This window comes from Trematomus bernacchii, unplaced genomic scaffold (genome assembly GCF_902827165.1).
Source record: "Trematomus bernacchii unplaced genomic scaffold, fTreBer1.1, whole genome shotgun sequence".
Taxonomy (NCBI): domain Eukaryota; kingdom Metazoa; phylum Chordata; class Actinopteri; order Perciformes; family Nototheniidae; genus Trematomus; species Trematomus bernacchii.
Window position 1 is genome coordinate 4,788,293 of NW_022987513.1, and position 25,163 is coordinate 4,813,455.

The window sequence follows — 25,163 nt, forward strand, 5'->3', positions numbered from 1 at the left end:
GTATGCTGCATTATGTCAGTCTAATGATCGTGGGGTTAAATGCCGTTCTAGGACATACCTCTTCCAAAGCTGGATCACAAAGCCAAAATACAAATGTATATTCTTCTACTTGTTTTGTAGACAAGTTGACGTTCATATATGGGTGACATCACCAGGAAAACTCAATTGTCATTTTTCCGTATTTTCTGATTCAATACCTTTGGGGTGAAATATTACATGTTAGAGAAAAATATATTTTTGTTCTCATGTCTCAGGGTGCCATCAAAGAATATTTCAAAGCTAAAATAACCTGTTGTGTAACTAGGAACAAATCTCAGACTTTAGACTGATTGACTCTGCTTTTTCATCACAGTGTCCCTGACAGTGATGTTAATGAGGATGATAATGAGAAACAGGACAATGATGATGAAGCAAAAGCAGTGATATCCCTGGCACGCAACATTTATTTTACATGTATTATTGTTACCCCCCTCCCTCTCCTCCTATCATAACAGAAATGGCTCCATGGTACATCAGTTGCTGTCTGCTTTTGTCCCACTGACACCCCAGTGGTGACAGCATTGGGTCTACTCCTTTAAATGAGCCTTTGCGCATAGCCTTCGAATCACCACAACTGCATCAGTGCTGGATGGGTTGCTTAGCAACTGGACAGCACAGAGATCCCTGAAGAAAACCTCCTCCTCTGTATAAAACACCAAGCTTGTGTGATTCTTGCATTGTGTGTTTCCAGTAAGCATGTTTATGTTACAAAAAACAAACAAAGAAACGGCTGGTTTGTTCTAAGGAATTAAATAAGTAAAACTAAAATATTGCGCGTATTCATGATGTGGCATGATTGAGGTGCGTGTCTCTCTCAGGGTGCATGGTTTCCAAAATTGTACAAAAGTGGAAGAAATGAATTAAAAGACTCAGTCCTAACACCCTTATGTGTTTTAGAGAGAATAGACAGCGCAGGAACAGCTTGTCGCTAAGGAATTCACCTTAGGTGTCCCCCTTTACTCCCCCGGTAGGACATCATTTTAATTTCAACAACAACAACAAAAATCGCAAGGAGTCAAGCTTTCCTCATCATGTCTCTCCGGACTGTTGAATGTCTGTCATGTGTGCGCTGTTTGGAGGAGAAGCGGAGCGGACCGCGTTAACGTGTTGAAACGCCATTTAACGTTGGGCAGCGCCAGCGGAGGCAAGTGGACTTTTTCAAAAAGCTTTTGCATCTTTGATATGAAATCTGACGCTGTGATACATGCATCGGCGTATAAGGGGCCATCCATATTTCTCGGCATCTAATTTTTTTTCCACCAGAGGAGTGATATAGCCTTCTCTGACGTCTGCATCAGATATTACCCAGTGCTTTTTCAATGTGCATTTTCCCCTCAGTGACTTTGCGCTGATGTACATCATCAGCAGCAGCAGCAACGGGGGAGAGAGAGAGAAAAAAAAAAGGGAATGAAGATTTCATTTTTCTTTTTTTTAAACCCACCGCTCCCCTTCAGACGACCAGCGTTTCCAGCTCAAACAAATATCTTTTAACAACATCACGTTGTGGAATAGTCTGGCGCCGGAGCATCGCTGGAACCATGCCTCTTCTGCAGATTTGGACTGGGAAATTTCATCCACCAATTTGATCATCGGGAGGCTGCTGCTCAGTCATTCATGCCAGTGTTTGTTTTTTTAAGAGGAAGAATACTTGTCATCACTTTTAAAAGTATTGTCTATGCTGTTTTTTAAGCAAGATGTCTGATCTTCTGGTGTTGGTCGAGGGGCTCTGTGACCTGCACGGATTTCCATAGCCGGGGAAAACAGCGGGGGCCAATTACGAGATTTTTTTTAAATCAAGAACCCTATTTTAATGAAGACATCGCATGCGTAGATGTAGGGTAGATTATTCGACATTTAAAAAAAAGGCAATTATATTTTAATTGCCAATTTTTACTTTGTGCATTTTCTGGAGGACCACTGGACTGGTTGGATTATAGAAACTATATATAAGGATTTGTGGAGATGTTGGGTCGTCAAGAAGATAAAATATGTGGAATTTTCTCTGCTCTGGCGGCTTTGTCCTTCTTCTGCTTTGTTCAAAGGTAAGAAAAACGTCGTTTGAGAAATAAATTATTAAAAAAAGCTTTCACACCAACAGATGTCATTACCGGTCAATAAAAGGCTGAGATGTGGCAAATCGCATTAACGGGGTACCCACTCAGGCCTACTTATTAGGGGCATTGCTGCCGATATATGCTCTATTAGATGGTGCTGTGGCCCGCGCGAGCGTAAAAACATGCGCGTGCACGGTTGCAAGCCTATTGTGAAAACGTAACCTACTCCCGATATCAAAATGGGGATATTGAAAGGGCGACTTTTGGTTTGATCCTGCTTAAAAGGACAGCCCTCTGTAGGCTGCTGTTGGCCGATGATTAGCCGATCAATCAGCCGGGGATCGATTGATTACTCCGGGGTAAGCAGCTGGAGGTAGTCTACAGTGCAGCAGCAACACTCTGGAATCTACGTATTGCATTTGTCTCCATAAGTAATATTCCACCTCCTATAATCTTTTTAATTCCCCATTTTATTGACCAGAACCAAATCAATCAAATTGAAAAATAATCCCAGCAGGTCATCATCTGCTGTTGCTTTCAAGACAGAGGAGGGTGTGAGATATAACATTTCAATAAATAAGCTCTCATCCATTTGAAATGTTTACAGTATGAATTACTGCATGAACACCATCACAGTCTCCAGATCAATCCTTTTATTGTTTTGATGCTACATGGCGCTGATACATATCCCTCGTGGCCTACTCCTTTTCCTTGGCTGCAGTAACCTACAGCCTCACTTATGAGATCTAGATGCTCACTGGGAACTGGGTCGCACTTTTCTGATCCCATTTTAATAACCCGGAATAACAAATGAAAGGGGCGTAATCTGGTATCAGGTGTCATTGATATTCCCCCTCCTAATGACGCTCTCAGGTGTCAAACCCACAAGTCCTGTAACCTGCCGGCTTGATGAACAGCTGCACTGCCCATGAGCTAATTGAACAGTGCTTCCCTGACTGAGCCTGACTTCCCCCCCCCCCTCATACACTGATTCCAATCCACACCCTCATCCGTAACAAGGAGCCTCAGCTGGAGAGCCGGTCTGGTCAGGTGATGCAGGTCGTGGCACCAATGTTATAAGTGTCAGTCAGACGAGTGCGGACTATACATTCCTCCTGAGGATAGTCTGTCTGCGGCCCAGGCTCAGACCAACCAAGCCTCTGTTATAACACAGAGCTTATTTAAATACATGCCCACGAATCAGACTTGGTTCTGTGGGAAAAAACATGACATTGTTCCGTTTCAACGTCTCTTTATGAAAGAGCGACATCAATGAAACACTTGACAGCTGTATCATCATCACAGCCCCTCAACTGATTAGATGCTGGGATACAATGGGGAGGAAAATGCAAACCAAAGGCACATTTTTATAACCTTCACCATGACAACACCACAGTCAGCATGCTTTTCATTTATTTGTCTGACAACTGACTGCAACATACAAACAGAGAACACCTCTCCCAGCTAAAAGGCTTCACAGTGTCAATGTTTATTCATGCTGTGGAATGGAAATGATTGGAGTTGACTAATGCAAAAGACACAATAGGACACATTTATTTCTATTATGTATATTTTGGGTGCTGTTCAATTAATCCCAAGTTGTATTCCTCTTTCACTGTGCCTCACCACAAGGCTTCTACTTTTAAGGTGGCGTCATTAATGTTGAGAACCGAGAGTATGTGCAGTAATATTTGAGAGTACAGTACGTTTGCTGTAAAAACAATATGTGTAAAACAAAAGGCTCAGTGTTTTTGCAGTTCTTTTCCCACCACACGTCTTAAAATGGCTCTAAAACTTTGTTATTTTCTGCCCCCAGCTCTTCCACGGGAAGCACCGGAATGTCTTTGGCCAAGACCACCGTGGACAAGTTGCTGAAGGGATATGACATCCGATTGAGGCCTGATTTTGGAGGTACGTGTTGCATCTGTTTCTGGGTTCCCGTTTGTTCGAGGGCGAGTGCAAGGCGAGGTGTGTGCACGGCGATATTCACGAGTCATTCCTCTGAAATCTCTCGACGAGCGGGCCTGTGGCAAAATATAAGGGAACAGCTTTGATGTGACTGCTACCATGTCATTACTATGCATCTATTCACATATCGAAGATGGCTGCTCCTCAAGAAGTAGGGCACACACGGAGAAGAGCAATCAATCACTACGTTTTTAAAACCCAGATATGGTAAATGTAACGTTTCTTCGTCACTTTTCTAATTGGAGGTGTTTTATTGAGTCTTTGTGTTATGTCGCGATGTTTCCGAGCATTTGATTTGCAGATTTTCAGAAAACACTCTTGCCCCATTAACTTTTATTAGAAATTGTGCAACTTGTACATCCGCTCTTTAGAATAATGGTTATTTTGATAATTGCTGAAAATAGAAGGCGTGGGGGACGAGTCATTAGTGTATGTCATTTGGGTTGATTGTTTTACTGAAACTATTTAACCACAATAAATGTTTAGCAATATAAAACTGGTTAGATTTCTCAACAGCATTCTGGTTTATTGCCGAGAGCTAATAATCAGGCTACTTCAATTTCAGAAATAAAGGTATAGGGAATATTTCTTGTTGCAAAGTATGTATGGCCTGAACCTAAAACGTATAGGAGGATACAAAGAAGATGTTTCCTGTTTCATTGCTCTGACAATAACATCTGGGGCCCAGTCTGAGCAAGGCCACTCACTGAAGATGTCATAACTCACCGCTGACTGACAGCCACAGTGATGGCTCTAATTGAATAAAGTATGATTGTACCTTTTCATTTCAGCACCAGCTTTATTATTCCTGCTGTACAGATTTGAAAAAAACCGTTGTGTTCAGAAAAGCTTATGGCTGCTTCCAAAAACAAAGAACAAAGGAAGCATTTTACTTCCAGGGCATGTTAACAGAGTGTGATGTTAATTTAATGAGAGCAAGTAACACAACAGTTTGTCTGTCGCCACTAAAATCTGCTCCAGTGTTTCATGGCCAAAAGAAAAAAGAAGGCGTAAAAGGAAATAGAAAAACATGCTGAAAACCACTATGCTTGTATTCCTGTGTTAAACCAGAATTACTTTAAATATTATTCAGAATTCAAAAATATATCTTTCAATGTACTAACAAATTAAGAATGGTAGGTAAAGATAATGTGGCACAACTCACCCACAAAATATCTGAATATGCAATGCAGTCAACTGATGTATAAAAAAGCCATTCTACAATAAACAAAATCACATGATGTTTACATGATACATGATGATGGTCAACGCCCGAAGAACTTCCCATATTTAATTCACTGTGGCAGGTTGACTTTTTCTGTAATGCTAAATAATTTATTTTATGTATTATAAGAATATTCCGAATAATTCCAAGTACATGTATATACATTTTGTAATCTGTTTGTTTATTAATATATTTAACAGATGCAATCACATGAATAACTGTTAAGCTGATACTTCTCACCAGTATCCTTTCTTAAGGAGCCAGTTAGCGCCTACCTCACACTTGATGAGAATGAGAGGGAGCAGTGAAACACATATAGCAGGTGTGCCTCCTCAGATAACCTTCCTCTGGTCGGGTGCTCTGCCAAAAACAGATGCTCTGATGAAGGCGTATGTGCCAAAATATGTTAGCCTGATGTTAGCCATTGTAAAAAAAGTAATAGTTGAGGTTACATCTTCCTTCTGTGTTTTCGACTGCTGCCAATCCAGAGTTGCTTCATATCTTCAGTGAAAGATATAAGAGCAAGCAGCAAATAGATCTTTCAGATGCTCAACAGCCGTTGTGAAATTTCCACATTTAATTATTTTCAATTGGCAGCCAATTTCTTATCCCTTCTAAGACATATTCACACTTTACTGTTCCTCACTAAAGGCATTTCCCGTAGCGCTTTCATGACAGTTGTCACGCAATTTTAACCAATATAAATGACTTGAGAGTTTTTGTCGTCCACACCAGCGACAGTGTTCGTCGTTCACCAGTTCTTCAATTCAAAGCAGAAAAAACGACTAAATGTAACCCACAACGGCTCAATTTTTGTGTCGCATTTTTGTTAAAAAAACAGCCGTCAGATCTGAAAAAAGCACCCTTTTATATAGAATCACACAATTTAAAACTTACTGCGATAAACATCTTGTCCACAATGATTCATGAACAATGCATTAATAATCAGCACAAGATTGGATAAAGATGCTTATTTACTGTATATTTCAACGCATTTACGTCTCCCAATAACACGACTGTGATTTGTCAGGATATATTTAAGGAAATGGAAGAGGAATTGTTCTAATTTAGTTTTCTAGATCAAGTTATTTTCTGATTTATACATCAGTATTGGCAGCTTTTTTAGACGATGATTCCCACACACTATCTTCCAGTATTTAAATATTTGTCGGCTACAGCCAACTATTGTCTAGCAGTGTGAATGCACTGGAGTGGGTGCAAGTTTTAAAGAGTATCCCAGGCTGAGAGTAGCTGTTCATTACCCTCAGGCTGGGAGCTATAGTCCATCATGTCTTGATATTTCCAACATCAGTCAGCTACTTCTGTCGTGACACAACTGCTGACGACTTTCAGCTCTCCAGATTCAACGAAGAGTGTTTTAATTTGGAACAATGCTGGACGCTGACTGTGGCTACTAACAGCCCTGCCAACACCCATATTTGAAATAAAAACTGATTCACTGGACATTGATTAAATATTTGAATGATCAGAAAGAGGCTGCCAAAAGTGATGCAATAGGATTTTACTCATGTGTTGTGGCCTTCGCACCAGTATATCAAAATGAAAAGCCCACTCTGCAGTCATTCTATTCAGACTCTGCCCTCTTCTCCCTATTGATCTGTGAGCCAAACAGGAATTCAAGAAATGGTACACAGACCCAAAGAGCTGCTAGCCCAGCATTCAGCGTCTTGCAAGAGAAGTGAAATGCATTTCTTCTAGTTATTATAATTATCTAATTTGCTGAAAATACCACTTTGTGATATTTCCCCAGAATAATGTATCAGTTGCGAATGGTGCTTGTATCTTTTCTCTTTCATCATCTGCTTTGTTTGGATTATAGCCCTTGGATGTAACTTACTAACAAATTGGCCATCGTCATAGAGCTGAATCATAGAAAACAACCCCCATGTAACCTTAGTGATGCATTGCGTAGATGTAGATTCAGCGAGATGACCAGAGCATTGCTGACCCGGCTAACAAAGTTAGAGAACAGCAGCAATGTTGATGTTTCATTTTTATTTTAATCACTTGAGAGAGATATGAGAGTATGCAATTCAAACATGTGCTGGTATAATGTATCTTTAATACACTACACTTTCTAAGAAACCAGTGTTTTTGGTACGCAAAATTAAACTAGAACATAAATGGGAGATAGATTCCTGTTTAGGGAGCCGATTCTAGACAATGCATGAGGATATGTTTGGATAATGCGGGTTGTTTGGGAATGTCAGTTAATTTGTGTAGGGAACAAAAGCTTATCAGGAGAATGGGGAGAGATTGGAACACTGGGACATTGCTAATGGGATTACAGATGAGGTTAAGAAGAGCGCTATTCTACTCGGCTTTTCTGGTGTGTGCGATATACCATATGAGGAAGTGTTCTCTGAACTACATGGTCTGAAGCCCTCGGTAGTTCAATATCAAAGTTCACAGCCATTCCAGTAGGTCCAGCGTAGAATATATTGTGGCAGATTTGCACCAGCTCTTTGACTTTTACGTTGTGTTTGATAACATGCTCTAAGACAGGCTACTGAAGGTTTCATGAGGATTGCATACAGTACAGTGCCTTCTCTTGGGAGAGTGTCCATCCCTGATTTCCGAGAAAGCACTTGAGATTCTACAGGGACCTCATGACGGCGGCAAAACATGCAACAAATATTCAGAGGGGACAAGGAGGAGTTTAAATGTCCAGGGTCATTACATTTGAGACTGATTTGTGGTATCATTATCAGTCATCATGATTGGCCCTGATTGGCTCAGAGAACTAACTGAATTGGCGACAATTCAAGTACAGCACTATATCCAAAGATACTATGAGGTTTTTAAGAAGGCACTGGGCACACTCAGGGGTTTTAAATTGAGGAAGCACATCGATCAAGAGGCCTACCGATACTTTTACAAGCCTAGTGTGCACTTTATACCATGAAAGGAACATTATAAAAAGAGTTGAAGCATTCGCACAGACTGAGTATGTGCCAGTTCATCTTTCCAAGAGGGTGGCATCCATTGTATTAGAAGAAAGAAAAAATGGATGTTAGACTAACATACACCACAATCACTTAGTGCAGATGAGGCCAACCATTGTGAGCCAGTCTGCTGGTTTTCCAGCCAACCGAATAATACCCTCACTGATTACTACTAACTACTTCAAGTAGAGGAGAAGAAGCCATCGGTAAATTCACCTGCTGAGGTAATCAGATTGTTGGGCCTCCATGGCTCATGGTTGGCCATTCTTGGATTATTATAAGTGTTAGTTCAAGTTGGGGTTAGATGGATAGCGAATGACCTTATCCTGGATTCAACCTTTGGAGAACCATAATGGTTGTACCTCCCTGTGACTGATGGTCTACAGATAATGGATAAAATACATAAAAAATAATGTAGATGCCCAATTGTATGTCTGGTGGCCAACATAGACAAAAAGGTAGCGAACAAATCTATCAAAGAATGGTTTCACCACGTCCTTACGTGCCAGTCCATAAAAAAAATTGCTTTCCTGAATTGTCCATGAAATTGTGGACGCTCGCTCATTCAGAGACAATTGATGGCCCCATCACAACAAAGTGTTTTCAGTCCATGCTCTGTCCGACACTGCAGTGACAGGCAATGGAACAACACTCACCTGTGACCTTCTATAGTGAGTTCATGAAACAGAATGGTATTATTTATGTGAGTACAGCTTATTGTTTTACCTTCCCCCTACTGGTTTAATAGCACAAGCAGTTCAGACGTTAAAGGAGTGCTTTAAAAGATTACGAGGTTTTCTGCACAGTCTTGCCAGATATTGATATTAGAGGGGCCCCATCTCATGTTTTGTCTAAATTGCAGTATGATGTGGTAAATTACACTAAGACGATCTCCTTTTGGTAACTTACTTAAGACAAGAGATTTAGTTCTAGTGGCAGCACCAATGACCCAATGCACCTGTTACCATCAGTGTTGTTGCCAGAAGAACAGGGACCCACAGACATTTCTCATTCAAAGGCTAGAACCCTCTCACAATGGTGAACCTTTTTTACCATCATCCCCTGATTGTCTTGAGCCTCCTGCCCTGTGAAGGCTTCCCGTGACAATGAGGTTCATGCTCAGGTCTTGCATGTAAACATCGTCTTGTTGACATGGTCTTGTTGGAAACAGTGGCGGAGCAAGGACATTTTCAGTGGGGTGGCCAGGATGGAACCAGTGATCATTTTGGGGTGGCATTGAAATCACTATTATATGAACATAAAAATACATCACACTATAAAATAAGGGGTTATTTAAGGCACCTACAACACACCTCTACATTATTTGGGATTAACTGGTGGAATAGATCAAATAATATCCAGTTTATCTAACTATTTTTTTCTTATTCCTGCAGGCAAAGTAACAACGAAGCTTACATTATACAAATGTAATGCAATATACAGACTGTTTAGCTTATGGTGATCAGCAGCACTATGAGCTCATTCTCTCAGGAATACAGAGACACACACACATCATTTAAATAAGAGTTTTTAAATTAAATTATTGGTTAAGAATAAACATCCTAAATTAAATAACAATAAACAATAGCCCTTAACCCTGTAAGGCCCCCGGTTGTAATTTTACAACATTACTTTAAGCTATCCAAAAAAGTCAGTAAATGTTTTTGTTTTTTTAAAGACTACATTTACATAGTCAAAAGGTCCTTTTGTTCAGCCTCACAATGCTATTGGGTAGTAAATGTGTTTATAGGTCCTGCCCTCTGGCCATACACTCACACAACCAGGGGCGCCGCCAGCGATTTTGGGCCCCATGAAAAGATATCACATTGGGCCCACCACCAGGCCCAGGCCACGCCAACCAAGCACAATTGCTGTAACCACACCTCCAGAACCCAGCCGACTCATGTATGCTTTAAATAACTCTACCTGTACAGGCTTGCATCTATCTTGTAGTCCAATACTAACTGCACAATATTTACTGACACTGAGCTGTGAAAATATCACACTGTGCAGACGTGGACCATTCTGCTGCAGTAGAATTCACTATTTGATATTAGACTAACATTCCTGACAATAGATCTCAATAGTCATCTTTTATGGTGTAAATGCCTTTTTAATAATAACATTTTTGAATGGAACATTCTCAACATGAATGCACACATCCAAATAAATATAACTTAAATATGTGGAAAAATACTGTGATTGAAATGTATAATTGAAATGAGAAGTTAGCTTTTTGTTTTGATATATATATATATATATATATTTTGTATTCCAGTCTCCCTTCAGATATGTTAAGTGGCATTCAACACAATGCTGCTCACCTCCTTCAGTTGGGAGAAAAGCTGGTTCAGGTTCAGCATTCTGGGGGGACAGGGCTGCTGAGCCTAGAGATGGATCTGTTGGTCCTGGCACCAGAGGGAGGGACAACTGATTTAGTATAGCTGCTAAAAATCTACCTGCATTTATTAAATATCAGCTAAAAGAGCAGTGAAATAAAAAAAACCTGCATTTTCTTTATAGATATTAACAGTACTTAATGTCAGCTTAGTAAAAAAAACAACATAACAATTATTATTTACAATGGACTACGCTTAGCTAACAGACTAATTTCCACCACTCATGGACCACACCCACCTTTTCTCTTGAAAAACTGGGTGACATACTGTCGCCCTTTAGTCCCTCTCTCTTGTCTTTCTCTCCTTTCTTTTCTTTTTGAAAGCCTGACTTTGTTAGTCGTTGAGACATGGCACACACGTAAGTACTAGCATCCCTCCTCACATGCTCTCACTCTCTGCTAGAAAGTGCCGTTTGGAGGCGGAGGCGGCACCAAACCATTACATGTAAATAGAAGGGGGTGTACAGAGGCTTTGGATAATTAACTTTTGGAAGAAAATAAGTTAAATGAATTGTAAGTTTAGTGAGTACATTATCAATATAACGTTCTATTAATGTTAGTTATTGATGAATGATGAAAGGTTGCTTAAACATTTTTTTCTTAATGTTCTAAAATTGTTTGGGCCCCCGTGGTGAGGGTGTTTGGGGTGGCCAATAGGGTGGCCAGGATTCAGCCACCCCCCAGCTCCGCCACTGGTTGGAAAGCCCTTTTTTAGTTTAATGGCTGCTAGTCTGTATCATGTCAAGATATTTTGAAAACTCTGCCCCTGCTTTTTCAATCTCTGAGGAGAAGCTCAGTGTCAGCAGACGTCACATAGCATGCTTTCCAACTACAGCTGCCAATTTTATTGTAATGAATATCACTTAAGTGTAACACATTTTGTGTATTATTGTTCCTAGGACCATGCATCATTTATATTAGGCTTTGCATTTAGTAAAAGCTATCACCTTGACTACATAGGAGATTTCTTTTTTGGGTACATTTATTATTTTGAGGCAATATTGAAATTATCAGTATCCCTATTCTAAAAAAAAAAAAAAGTTAGGGATTAAATTATTTTCACATGTATTTCAATTGAACTTTTTGCTGCACACTAAGAAAGAAGCAGATGCTTATTAGAACAAGAGCTATTTATGGAATAGTAGCCATTTGTCAATAGGGTAAATTGAAACAAAAAATATCATTGTGGCAATGCACATTTTCGAAATGCATTGCCCGGTTTCTCTGACACATGGCCTAACAGTACATGTTGGCAAGGGGGAAGTTATGCTGTAGGGTGAAGTGGTATTCATAAAGGTGGTGACCCATAAAATATATCTGAATACATTTATTAAGTAGAGTAATGAAATACATGACCTAGCTAAATAAGTTTCATAAGAGGCCCATTTAATTATTAACTAGTCTCTCTATATATAACAACAAATATGTTGTTCCCTTATAGTAGCCTAGACAATTATTAAACACAATGAATATTTGATGGCCGTATGTTTTAGATTAAAGTAAAGACATGCAAGTCTTGCTGCTTTGGCGCATATACTGTACTGTACCCAGCATTTTAATCACAAATTGTAACATGACATTTCAACATTTTCAGAGAAATTGTGCCTTTATTTTGACCTACGGTACACAACCATAGTTTTTCTGCTCATTTATTGGCCTTTTTCCCAGAATTAACGAAAGACTGTCTATGAAGCAGATATATAAACTTGTAATAATGTTTTGTGCCTTATTTGTGCCACTTCCTTATGCCACCTGCTGTTTGTTCACATGTATCTCTTTATCTGTTTCTGCATCTGATCTAAAGATATTTTCTTCATGTGAGCCCTTCTGCTACCAGCGGTCATGGAGGGTGTCGCGGGGGTTTGCACAGTCGTTCAGGAAAGAGGGCGGGGCTATCTAACATTGCCTCAGTCGCCATTATTGATTTGCACATGGCAACTGGAATCATGTAGAGTAATGGGTCACCAGTGGGCAGACTTGCTCAGGATTCAGGCAACAGAAGATTCACAGTATTGATTTCTATATTAAAGAACAATCCACAAAAAACATGCGACATCCAGTAAGTTGGAAGAGATAACACGACCCAGCTCATCTCTCAGCTCAGACACACATTCGTCCTTCTGGAGGACATATTTCATATCAAGCTGTCATCATCACAGGAATGGGTTTTACGATCTCGGCTACCGCCATTAACATCGCATGAAGGGTGACATATCACAAGTGCTGTGAACATGCCATCCTTCCTGCTGAGCCAGGTGCTGGACATTACTGGAACCAAATTTGTCAAAATGTACACCGTTCAATAGATATATAAAAAGTTAAATTTGCTGGGGTCGGGTGTTCTATTCTTTACAAGTACACGGTATTTAGCTGGTAAAAGGCCTGCCAAGATTTGTGCAAGTGCTACTCATGAAGAGCATAGAGTGAGGTTGAAAGCCCCTCCCACTAAATATAGTTGACAAATGTCCAGGGGGTGTTCTGAGGCAAGCACTTTTGAAATGGTGACTTTGGGATGAGCTTGAAGTCATAGTAATCTTTAAATGACCCACCCCGGTGTACCAGACTTTAATGGTAGCTTCATGTAAGCAGAACTAAATACTATATCATATATTTTAACATTTAAAGATGCAACCTGAATTTGATTTGAAGTAAATCAGAAAATAATTAACTTTACAATCAATATTTACATAATTAAATGGGAGTTTCTACACTGTGCGCACCATTATTTTCCCAATGATCAATGTACAGTACCACTGTGTTTTATGTGATTACTGAAAAGTGCAAGTTGCAGCACATGCAACATTAAAGGAGGGCGATCACTCACCAATGGGTTTAAAGCTCTTTAACTGATTGAAGTATACATTTATCTACTTCTCTTCATTATGTAGAAAAGCCTGAAAAAAACAAGTTGCCTGGTTTTATTGGTCTTTATTGACTAACAAGGTAATCGGACAAACAGATGAGTTAAACTTGGACTCTCATTACTGTAAAACACGGACTGCGCACACTATCACAATGCAGTTTAATAATAAATCCACTTCTACATCAGATTACAGAAGATGGCAAAAGCATCAAATGTAGTTTTGAATATGCTGCATAAGTCATATTTGTATTGCATGTAATGTATTGGGCTGTTTCATACTATTCAGCTTTTTGCAGTGGTTGCTGATTATGTCAGCATTTGTATTGTCTTTCTCTTTCCGATACTGAACATGGAAAATAATTTAGATTATCAGCACAAATACAGTTTTCTGATGCTTTCCTAAGCTACTCTCCTTCTTTACTTTGTCCTTGTCTGGCGTAATAAACAGTGATACTGGCTTAGTGTGTATTAAATGGTATTCTGTCAGTTGTGCAGCGGAGAGAAAATGAATTTCGCCAAGCATACTGTAGATGTGCATAAACAGGATGACAAAGAAACTAGAGAGCGTGTTAATGTATAACAGAAGGTGCTGAACTGGGGTAATTTATGAAGTGTTGTCAACTGTTGTAGATAGCCCTGCAGATTGTAGACCATGTGAATGCTCTGCAAGTGGTAATCTGTTCTTTTGATTATTTCAGATGACTTCAAATAAAATGCATATAGAGAAGCACAATGTTTCTGTAAAGGACGCATTAACGTTAGTTTACTTGTATCTTTAAGGCAAATAGGAAGGCAACAGTCATATCCTTGGACTGTAATGTCACAAATGAAGCTTCATGTGAGAATATATTCATGCCTAATCTTTACTTTAGACAAGACAATAGTCATTAATATATTTCATATATTTTTTTAACATTACAATATCCATGTATTTTGCTATTCTTGTGTCTCAAGTTAGTCATTAGACCAGGGGTATCAAACTCAATTTCATCGCGGGCCACATTAGCATTATGGTTGCACTCAAAGGGCCGGTTGTAACTATATATATATAAATATATAAATATATAATATACATAAAACATTATATTACATTATTGCCTCTGCATTGGATTATTATCGGATAGGGTAATAACTTCATAAATGACTACGTCTGAAAGCAGAAGTCCAGGGTAAATAATTGCAAGTCTCTTCAGTGCGCATGTCACAAAATCAGATGCATTGTGGGACATGTAGTTTATGGGCAACCTGCTTCTGTAAAGTGGCATGTGACCATATAATAAACGTATTATATTCTTTGCAAGCTCTTGCGGGGCCACATAAAATGAAATTGCGGGCCGGATTTGGCCCCCGGGCCTTGAGTTTGACACCCCTGCATTAGACTGTAAACAATGAGCGACGCTCTAAAAAAGAAAGTCTTGGCCCGCATATGCACTGGCTACAGTTAGCCAAACATATTTCCCCTTCCCCTTTTGGTTTTGAGATTGCTGTGGCCATACTTTAGTCTACAGCAGGACAGCTGCCTCTCAAGGCTCCATTATGACGGAACTGAGTTTGTTTCAGAATGAACTGTAAGGGATATTCACATGACCCTTTAATGGTTCTTACTGATGAACCATTAGCATATATTTTGCACTTAAAAAGCATCAATAGGTGCCAGGAGCATAGCGGAGTGAAAGCCTGCCTCTATCTTTACCCCAGATTGTAGCCATAACTGTAAGCACCTGCTTCCTGGCTATAGGTTGCATTAATTAATTAATTAATTCATCCTGCAAGCGTATCATCAAACTACGGTCACCTGTCCCTCTCTGCCGTACGCAGCCTGGCTTTTACTGATCTCATTTCCCATTGACCCAAATGAGCCCCAGCTGCAGCTTGATCTTGTTTGTAATGGAAAAGCAGTAAATGTAGCCCTGAAACTGCAGATCAGTTGCAGTGAGACTGGTGCGTAGAATAGACACTTAATTGACCGAATATAAAAGGGAGAGCCCCGGACGCATGAGTAAAAGCAGGAGGTGCAGCACTTTATATTCAGCTTCTAATGTACTATACTGTACGCAATGTAGGTGTAATTGATCTTAGGCTACGCGTTGTGTCCTACGAGATAACAGACTAAATGCACTTCACATACTGTATGTGTGCAGCTATTTACACAAATCACTTCCCACGAGATAGTTTGGCCCTCTGTGAACATGACCGCTGATTGATGTGCGCAACCGGCAGCCATTAAGTGATATACGGCGGCAGTTCTTTCAAGACCGCTGGACACTTTTGCAATACTGAGGACAATCTCCCCGTCGTTGTGCTGCCACATGTCAAATGCTGGGCTGCTTTGCATACGGGCAGATAGCACAGGCCATCGTAACTCAGTCTCAAAGTATTGCCTATTCAGCGCAAAACAGGAGTGTGTTGTCAGAGTCCCAGGATGGATGTTGGGGCATGAACAAGTGGTATCTATCCTGATGAAGAGAGAACGCCCAGTGATTTATTTCAGAGGAAACACGGGACAAATGCTCAAGCTGGGCGCTTTTCCCTTCTCCCTTCACTTAGATTTTCTATTTGAATTAAATGAGGTGTGTATGTAGGCAGGCAGAGGGGGGCAAGGGTGGTGAGAGATAGCATGCAGGAGAAAGGACATACTTCATCTTCCCATTCAAAGTGTTGTTTTCAGCAGCTTTGAAATGAAGGAGAAAAATGCTGATCGAATTGCACCAGAATGGATCGCAGTGGACTGCAAAGTACAAAAACCCTGGGTCAGACATTGGTGAGGCGTCCTGCATGCTGGGCTTTTTTTTTTCTCCATTTCCACTCTCCTCTTAAGGTCCCCTGTGACTCACTTTTTGAACCTACAGTGATTGATGGGAGGTGTACCCTTGACAGGATATGCTGGCCAAGGGCAAGATGCAGCTATCCAATTGTTTCACATAGAAAAACACATGTCATTTATAGCATCTAGAGATATATGCTGTCATCCTCACTACCAGGAAGCTGGCCTAAAAGCCCAGCTCATTATTGAGCTCTAACAGCCAGCCGTATAAAAGCAGTCTCAACAGAGAAATTACGTTTGCATCATGCAGGGCTGCAGGAAAAAAAACAAGATGGGAGAGTGTAGCTGAAGAAGTCAACATGATGATAAAAACTGCTTATGCTGTACTAATATGCACATTAGAAATGACTGAGTTCAGGGGGCCTAGTCTGCTATTTGGGGTTTTCCCTTTCTCGTAGTGTGATATATGTGTTTTTGTGACTGTAAATGGTCTGCAAAGGCAAAAATCCCTTTTTACATTTACATTTCTCTCCCACACACTCCCCCCCCCCCCCCACCCCACCCTGCCTGAAACGCCTCCATTGGACTCCACTTGCAAAGTGACATCACTACGTAACACTATAAACACTTCTATTGGCTAGCGTTTCAACACATTGTATGTGATAGGCTAAGGGGCGGGACATCTCTTAGCGGTTGACCAATCACAACAGAGCTGGCTAACCAATCAGAGCAGACTGGGCTCTGGTTTCAGACAGAGGGTGAAAAGAGGTGCTGCAGCACAGGCAGTATGAGAAAAATAAAGAGCTTTTTGAACATTGAAGCATGCAGACATGTCACAGTAGAGACACTAAACACAAATATGAACCTGAACATTTGCATAATAGTGCCCCTTTAATAGTTGGTCTTTGTAGTTACATCCTTTTATTATTTCCTACAACTATTGTAGTATCTAACTTCTATTTTACCACTTTACAACAGGTTTGAGATAAGTTGTACAACATGTATACACATAAAGGTTTTTCAACTCTGTGTGTGCAGTGTCATGTCTAAAATGTACAGATACATTTTGTTTGCGAATTGCTTTGGTCATTTATTGAAACTTGAGGCCACACAAACGGCAGTAATAGTCCTCAGTTGGACCCTATTCTAATTCCGTGCACAGAGTATACTGAACTGCAGTTTACCATAGCAACAGCACTTTGCTTTTGTGCTGCGTAGACCATGGTATAATCATGATAATGCACTCTCAGGTACTCTGGTATAGAACCTGGATGCAATCAATTCAGTGTCAATTCAGGAAGTGGTATCCAAGTCCAAGTGGTTTTACAGTCTTCAAACTTCAGTACTTAAGTTTATGTGTTTGGACATTGAGGGGCTGTAATATTGATTTTATATAAATCAATCCCCTTACTCAAATATCATACCACTTTTGTTGTTGCCACTGTTTTTTAAGTGCATGCTTTCAAAAGATTATCCATTATTTAAGATTTTGTGGCTACATTTTACGCTGTGAGTACACAGTAGCTGCTCTTACCGAGTCAACAGTAACAATCGAAGGCCGCTATGCAAACATTAAGAAATGACTTTAACATGTTAGTATGATTGCTGTATGTGTTATTGATTTATAAGTCAAATGTACTGTCATTTACTACCTGCAAAGTGCTCATTTAGTTTATAATTTATAACTTCTGGTCTCCATTAAAGGAATCTGGAATATAGCCACCCCTTTTTTTCTTTTAAGGTCACTTGCCTCTTCAGTTCAAATATAAATATCAAATGACTCTCTTCCTAGAAAAACAACACACCTTCTCCCCGTCTTTGAACACACACTGTCACTTTTTCCTTTTGATTCCGCTCTTCTCATTTCGTCTAAGTTTATTTTGTTTTTCTCACTTTACATTGTTTTTGAGTCTGTCATTTTGAGTCTGTTATCCAGCTCTGTTGACTGTTGTTTGTCTGTTGGTTTATTTTCTTGGTTTCTATTTTTATCTCACTTGCACAATGTGACTTTATCGAGTCCTTTGGTGTATCATCATTTCATGTGCTAATAAATAAACTCTAAACCCTAGATGGCAGTGAAGAATTACAGGGTAGTCAAATGTAAACAGGTATTATGTGCCCATGTTTCTCTTAACTCATATATCCTATCACTCACTAACATCCTGAACTGGACAACAGAAAAACCCATTCTTTTTATCATGTGGTATTTCATGTTGGCCATTTCTTCAAGGCAGGCTTATGTAAATACAGTATAATGGAATTTGCAGGCCATAAAGTGTGTTTTATGTAAAAGCAACTCCCAGAATCCACTTTCATATTCTATCGTCATGGCATTAGAGAGAGGGCGGGAAATATATGGGGGGTGACATGTAAAGGTCCCGGTCCAGACGTGAACCAAGGACGTTGCAATTCATCGTCGCTGCCATAACGCCAAAGCTTCAAGAGGGCCCCAATATTTCATTTTTTATGAGTTGTCATCTTAGAACGTGCTTTGGTGGCTGTTATTGTCATACCGGTTTGAACTAGCGAGTAAAAATAAGAATCCGCCGTAAGAATATGTCAAAATGGCAGGCAACAACATGATCCCATATTCAGTTGCATGCACACTTGAGTGAATGTAATGACCGAAAATTAATATATTAACACAGAATTAATTCATTAATCCTACTCTCTTGAGACACATTAACCATGATCGTTGAGGAGGATCTACACATAATTACCACAGGTTAATGTAATTACTCGGGCAAGACTTACCATTACACGGCATGCCACTGAAGTAACTGGGATTTATTGCACATGTAGGGTTACTCAGAAGATTAGCTTTGAAGGAGACTGAGACCATCTTTTCAGAAAAAAATACATACAAATTCTTACTTTTACCATTTGTTCATACCTCAAAATCTTCTCTGGAAAATTAAAATGGAAAAAAATGTGTTACTTCTTGAATAAATGATGTCTGTATAAATAAATAAATGATAAGTTGGACCATAATAGACTATTAAATCAATCATACACTTGTTTAGCCAGTTTCCTAATGGCTTCAGGAAAGATCCTGCAATGAGCAGACGTTGTCCTCAAGTACCCACACACTACATGGTCATGCTGACTATTTTTCTTCGTCAAGAAATGAACCTTCAATTTCTTTCATTTTGACATGTTTTAGTTCAGAACCATGACTCACACTATCTTGTACAGTACATACTGTCCTCAGTTTGTGCATCACATTGCAGTCAAATCCAGCTCTGCACTTCTTTTGTTGGTATAAAGCATCATTTTTGACCTTTTTCTGATTCTAGTGAAGAAATTGTGGCATGACAGGGAGGAGCTAAGGACAACCGAACGCTAAACATGACATATACAATACAATTAGACTTTTCTTAAACTGAAACCACATGGTTAAAGTTTTAAAAATATAAATACTGCCATAACCTGGAACAGACAATTCAACTGTCAATCACAGGGTAGCCACGCCCTTCATCATTCCCTGCTTCATTCTTTATTTGACTCCAAATGGGACCATTGTTTACGAAATGAACACCATGTTCTTTTCAATGAAATGTAAAACTAGTCATTAAGACCACAAACTCCTAAGGAAAATGTTTTCTTAGGTCATGAATCTATTGAAAAGCCATTTTTATTCATAGACTTCTCTACAATCTAAACTAACATAAACGTATACGCTGATGAAAGCATAGTTATGAATATAATATTCAATTTCCGCCACTACATCCTTCTAAATTCTACACACTGGCCCTTTAAATGAAACTAAACCGTCTACTGTAATTCACTCTTCATCCCTTCGGAGTACTTTAATAATGTGCCTCGAGGGATTGTAATTTATGAGTTGGAAAGGCAGCCGGGTATTATGTGCTGTGTTTTATAATTCACTGACAAAATCTGTGTATGCAAGTGGGAAGCATTGTTCATATGCAGCCTCTTAGTGTTGAATCTAAGTAGGCTTCATATATCAGGTTAGAGGTTCTGACAGGATAGGACGATAAGATGAGGCCACCTTTACTTATCCCCTGTCTCTCCGGCTCCCTGTGATGTACTGCCTCTGCTCTCTTGCGCTACCTCATCATTTTCCGTCTCTTCTGTCCTTTTTTCACTTGTCGTGCCAGATCTGCTTTAATGATTTCCCTTTATTAGCTATCACTAATCTACCTCGCTGTTTCTCAATCAATACAGTTTCCGTAATGTTAGTGCTGGATATTTTACAGGTTGATTTTATCCCCAGATAAAATGGTAATGATGCTGTGTTCATTTAATACAATCTGAACATTTTGGACAGAGTATTTTCAGATTGGATATCAGGACCTATTTTCAAGTGAGAGTTGAATACATGTAAAACAATAAATAATGTTACAGGTTAATAAAGAATTTAATATAGATCAGAAAATAGCAAGGTATAATAATGATTGTGTTCAAGGTGGGAGCAACAGCACTGGGAGGGCAATATTCTTACTGGGTCAAAGACAAATTAAATGAACATGATCATTTTCAGCAAACTTGAAGAAGGCAGCATTTTTTTCTGAGAAAAAGACAACACAATTATGATTTTAATGGTTTATCCAATGTTTCGTATTTCTTTTTTTCAAATGTATTGATGTGGAAAATGTACAGGTTAAATTACTAAAGTATGAAATATATGCCACACTGAATTAGGCCTCAAGAAAAACATTAAGCTGCAGAATGATTTGCCGTGGAAAGTCAGGAGTCTCCTGTTGGGCAATAAAACAAACAGCATGGCTTAGATAGAAGAAATCACATTGGGGACATTACTCAGAAATATCAAGTATACAATTTACAACATTAACCTTTTTATTGTAATTATCAAACACAAATAACTTTTGACTGTGAAAAACCGTGATTACTGCATCGTTGATCAATCAGAAATACAAGAACAACGTTGCACAATCAAATCACAAAGATAAGAAAGACCTGCTGTCGTGCCAAGCAGTAAACAAGCATTTTTATTTTTGAAATGGTAACTAGGGACACAGTGGAGAGGAGCCAATAACAGGTCTTCTGAATCTATTTGAATATTTATTAAGACCACATGGTGGCTCAGTGGTGAGCACTGTCGCCTCGCAGCAACAAGGTCCTGGGTTCCAATCGGCCAATCTGTTCAACACTGTGATCATTCTGTGGGCACTTTACGCCCCCCCCCCCCTGTCTGACTGGGTTTCCTCCGGCTGCTCCACTTTCCTCCCACAGTCCAAAGACATGGCGGTTAGGTCAACTGGAAACTCTCAATTGCCCGAAGGTGTGAATGTGTTTGTCAGTCTCTGTGCGTGTTAGCCCTGTGATAGACTGGTGTCCAGTCCAGGGTGCATTCTCGCGCCCAGTGCATCTTGGGACACAAGCTCCTGGCAACCCTGTAGAGAATTTAGAAAATGTATTTAAATTAAAATGAATGATTTAGTCTATTGCTTTGAAGCAATGTAAGAGCTTATTTGTTTCGGCTAAAACTGCTTTTATGATTCTTTAATGATTTCTGAAATTGTCAATGGAACACAGCGCACCGCAAGTATTCTCATTTTGTGAACGTCTGGGGATATTTAAGGTCTTGAGGGTGCAGCATGAATAAATTCAGCCAGTGCAGGCTACTCCAGTAGTTCCCTGTGGTGACCTATATATCTTCATTCATAAAGACAATCCACATTTACAATCTAACCTATCAACACTGTAGGACCACCTCTCTCTCTCTCTGTGCTCTCAATGTATATCAACTAGTGACCTCCCTTGTATGGAATGTGTTTTTTGGTACGATTTCTTGTCAACCATCACCAAGGGAAGAATTAGAGAAGTGTTCAGTTCATAAGTTGTGAAATGGATGTTAGTGTCACATTGTGGCTGTACTGTTTACACAAGACGCACAGCAGTAGGTCAATCCCAGACTTTTCACATGCACAACATCATTATGATCCATCATAATCTACATACAGCAACAACAAGCGCTCGTGTCTCAGCAGTGCTCTTCTCTTTTCAGTATCCCCTGGAAACGCTTTCCGTTGTGTTGAGCTTCTCGCAGCGCAATTCTGTATCCGCAGCACTTTTCCTGAATGCCATAGCCTACGTGTTGTCAAATGGATTTTTCCATGCTTCGTCAAGCGTAAAAATATGTTTTCTAAATGCTGTGCATGTGTTCCCACATTCGTGAAGGTTCCTTTTCCGTGTGCTCCTCTCAGGGCCACAAAACGATTGTAGTAACAATATCGTCTTTTCATCACAGCCGAAAGGTAGATGTTTTCTTAAAAAGGGGACATAATGACATTTAAATTGGTACATTATTGATTTCAATAGACCTGCTGTTCAAATTGTATTCAATAACTGAATTTGAAGGTGTCCTTGTTACATTTATATTCTCTGTATTTGGTTACAGTCGATGTCTAACAAAGACAGCGTTTGGTTTTGTAATCCTTTTATGTTTTTCTCTGTAATTGCATTGATATATCTCTGTCACCATGGAAATCATTGATGATGACAGTGTATTAAATGCAGGGGGAGAATTTGGTGTGAAGTAACATGTTGTTCTATTTGTTAATTACTAAAGAAAAGGGCTTCATGAGGGCAGTGGCCATTGAAAACAAAAGCAAACACAGACTCGACTGGATAAATCATCCTGCTTCTCTTGCAACACTGAAGAGAAAATGCTGCACAGTTGCTATGGAACCCTCTGTTGCTAGGCAATGGGTTGATTATCAGAGTTTTTTTATATACTGTAAGAGGCAGAGTGGTGTTTTCTTTGATGTCCACCAAATTTGCTTTCAGAACTGACAGGTATTTACAACTGACAGAATCTGTGGAATAAAATGAAATCCCTATCCACTATTCAAATGCAGTGTATCTAGTTTGATACAATCGTACTCTGGACTGAAATGTGTGGCATACTGAATATTCATACGCTCCATATTTACATGAAATGTAAATCATGAAAGGTTTCACTGGTAAACATAGATGTTGGGGGGGGGGGATAGCGCTTCTCCTTCCTTCGTATACCAAACAAATCCCTATCTGTGATTGTCTTGCTTCCTTAATCAGCCTATTTGAATCAGATTTCATCATGTAAGGACGGTGTATTGGGTGCAATGAGATGTCTTCTTGTCTGCTGAAAACGACTGTCTATTGGCACACGCACAGAATCAACCCAGATATGCCAAAAGATTTAACGCACACCCTAATCTCTGCACCTGTGTGCTGGTAATTTATGCTGCTCCGTTTATTAAAATATCCAATTTCCATGCAGTGAAGATAGTGAGGGAGTGTCATAATGTTGCCCTCTTGTGGTTGCATTCAAATATCAGACTGCCTTTTGGAACTACTTTTGCAGTGCGTGTTTCCTTTGTTATCAGGCACATGTTGAAATCAACGATCTCAGTCATTAATATTGTTGATATTCCAAGAAAATACTAATTTAATACATTTTTGAGGAAATACAAAATTGCAAAATACAAAACACAGGCAATATATATGATTAGAGAGGTCTGCAATCCCCTCACTCTCTGCCTCAAATCCTTTCTGTTCATGTAGTAGTTACATTACTCTGACTAGAGAAACACAACCACCCTACTCCCCAAACAACTGATAAAGCCTGCAATTATGCATGGCAGACATGTCTAATATTACCATCCATGAGACTCTGCTAACCCTAACAACAACCAGGGTAAGCTTAGGCCAACCCTAAGTGATTCCTCTTGTGGAGTATACCATACCAAACTCCATTATAAAAGATCTCCAAAAACACCAGACAGAATCTAATTTTAGTGCATTGCAAGTTTGCTTATTGGCAAAATACTAAACGATTAAAAAGAAACAGACTCTGTCAAAGACGGAAGATAAAGCCATTCATGTACATGTGTTTTCTCTTTGAGGAACAAATAAATGTACAATAGGGGTTTGGCTGACGTTGACAATCCATAATGGAAGCACTTAATGGTTTTTGCTCATTTGTCAAGCACCCAGCTGGTTGCTCTCTGACAGACTAAGGAGAACCACATTAACTAAAAACTATGACAACCCATTACAGCCTTCTTTACAGCCCAGGGTAAAGCTGGCATTGACTATACAGTGACATGGACGGGCTACATAAATCAGTTTGATTCGCTGTGCAACCAAGCTGCAACCTCCGTGTCTGAAAAGTGAAGCCAATGTATATGTGCCCCTAACCTGCATCTTTTATAATATCCAGCAGCTGGTTTCAGAAACAAGTCCGATTGTATAGAAGTCTATGAACAAATTACCATATCTCTTACTTGATGTATTACCTCAGTAAACATTATCCTGACAAGGTTCCAGTCTCTATTGCTAGTTTCAAGTCTTCTTAAATAGAGAATGATGTGCATTTTTCAAATTATGGTCACATTTAAAATAAAATGAACATTGAAGCAGGGTATGCTTTGGGGCGTGGCTACCTTATGATTGACAGGTTGATGCACCTGCTAACATTAACCTTTTGTACAGTGTTTTGAATTCTTAAGAATAAAGGGAAATATTTGTATTGCCTAAAACGTTTTTTTCAGAGTTCAGAATGGAAGTCCACAAACAATTGGGTGATATTGTTGTGAATACAACCTCTTATTATTATAATAATCATGTTATTTGGATGTTCCTCTCATGACACCCAAGGACACAATTCATAAATACCCTAAAAGGTAAAAAAAATAAAAATATGTCAAACACAGGCCATGCATAAAAAAACACATTCCAATGAACATTTAATCATTTTAATTGGAATGTTTGTCAGATTTCTACAATGGGATTTTGTTGGAGATCTATAAGGTCAAGCCATGGTTTGTGGAAAAACAAGATGACCACTCCCTGACACTAAACTTATATAAACATATTGTTTTGATATGAAATGCCTTCAGCAAGGAAATCATTAAG

At 39.4% G+C, this 25,163-nt stretch overlaps 1 protein-coding gene across 2 annotated transcripts in view; it reads left to right on the top strand.

Moving 5' to 3' along the window:
* Window positions 1-1,466: 1,466 nt before the first annotated feature.
* The window catches only part of gabrb4 (gamma-aminobutyric acid type A receptor subunit beta4), a 52,376-nt gene continuing 28,679 nt past the window's right edge, over window positions 1,467-25,163 (top strand). For both annotated transcript variants that reach the window (XM_034152311.1, XM_034152318.1), the window contains exons 1-2: window positions 1,467-2,081; window positions 3,910-4,004. In XM_034152311.1, coding sequence (XP_034008202.1) covers window positions 2,002-2,081; window positions 3,910-4,004 — 175 coding nt within the window. In that variant the 5' untranslated portion in view covers window positions 1,467-2,001. The remainder of the gene's footprint in view (window positions 2,082-3,909; window positions 4,005-25,163) is intronic.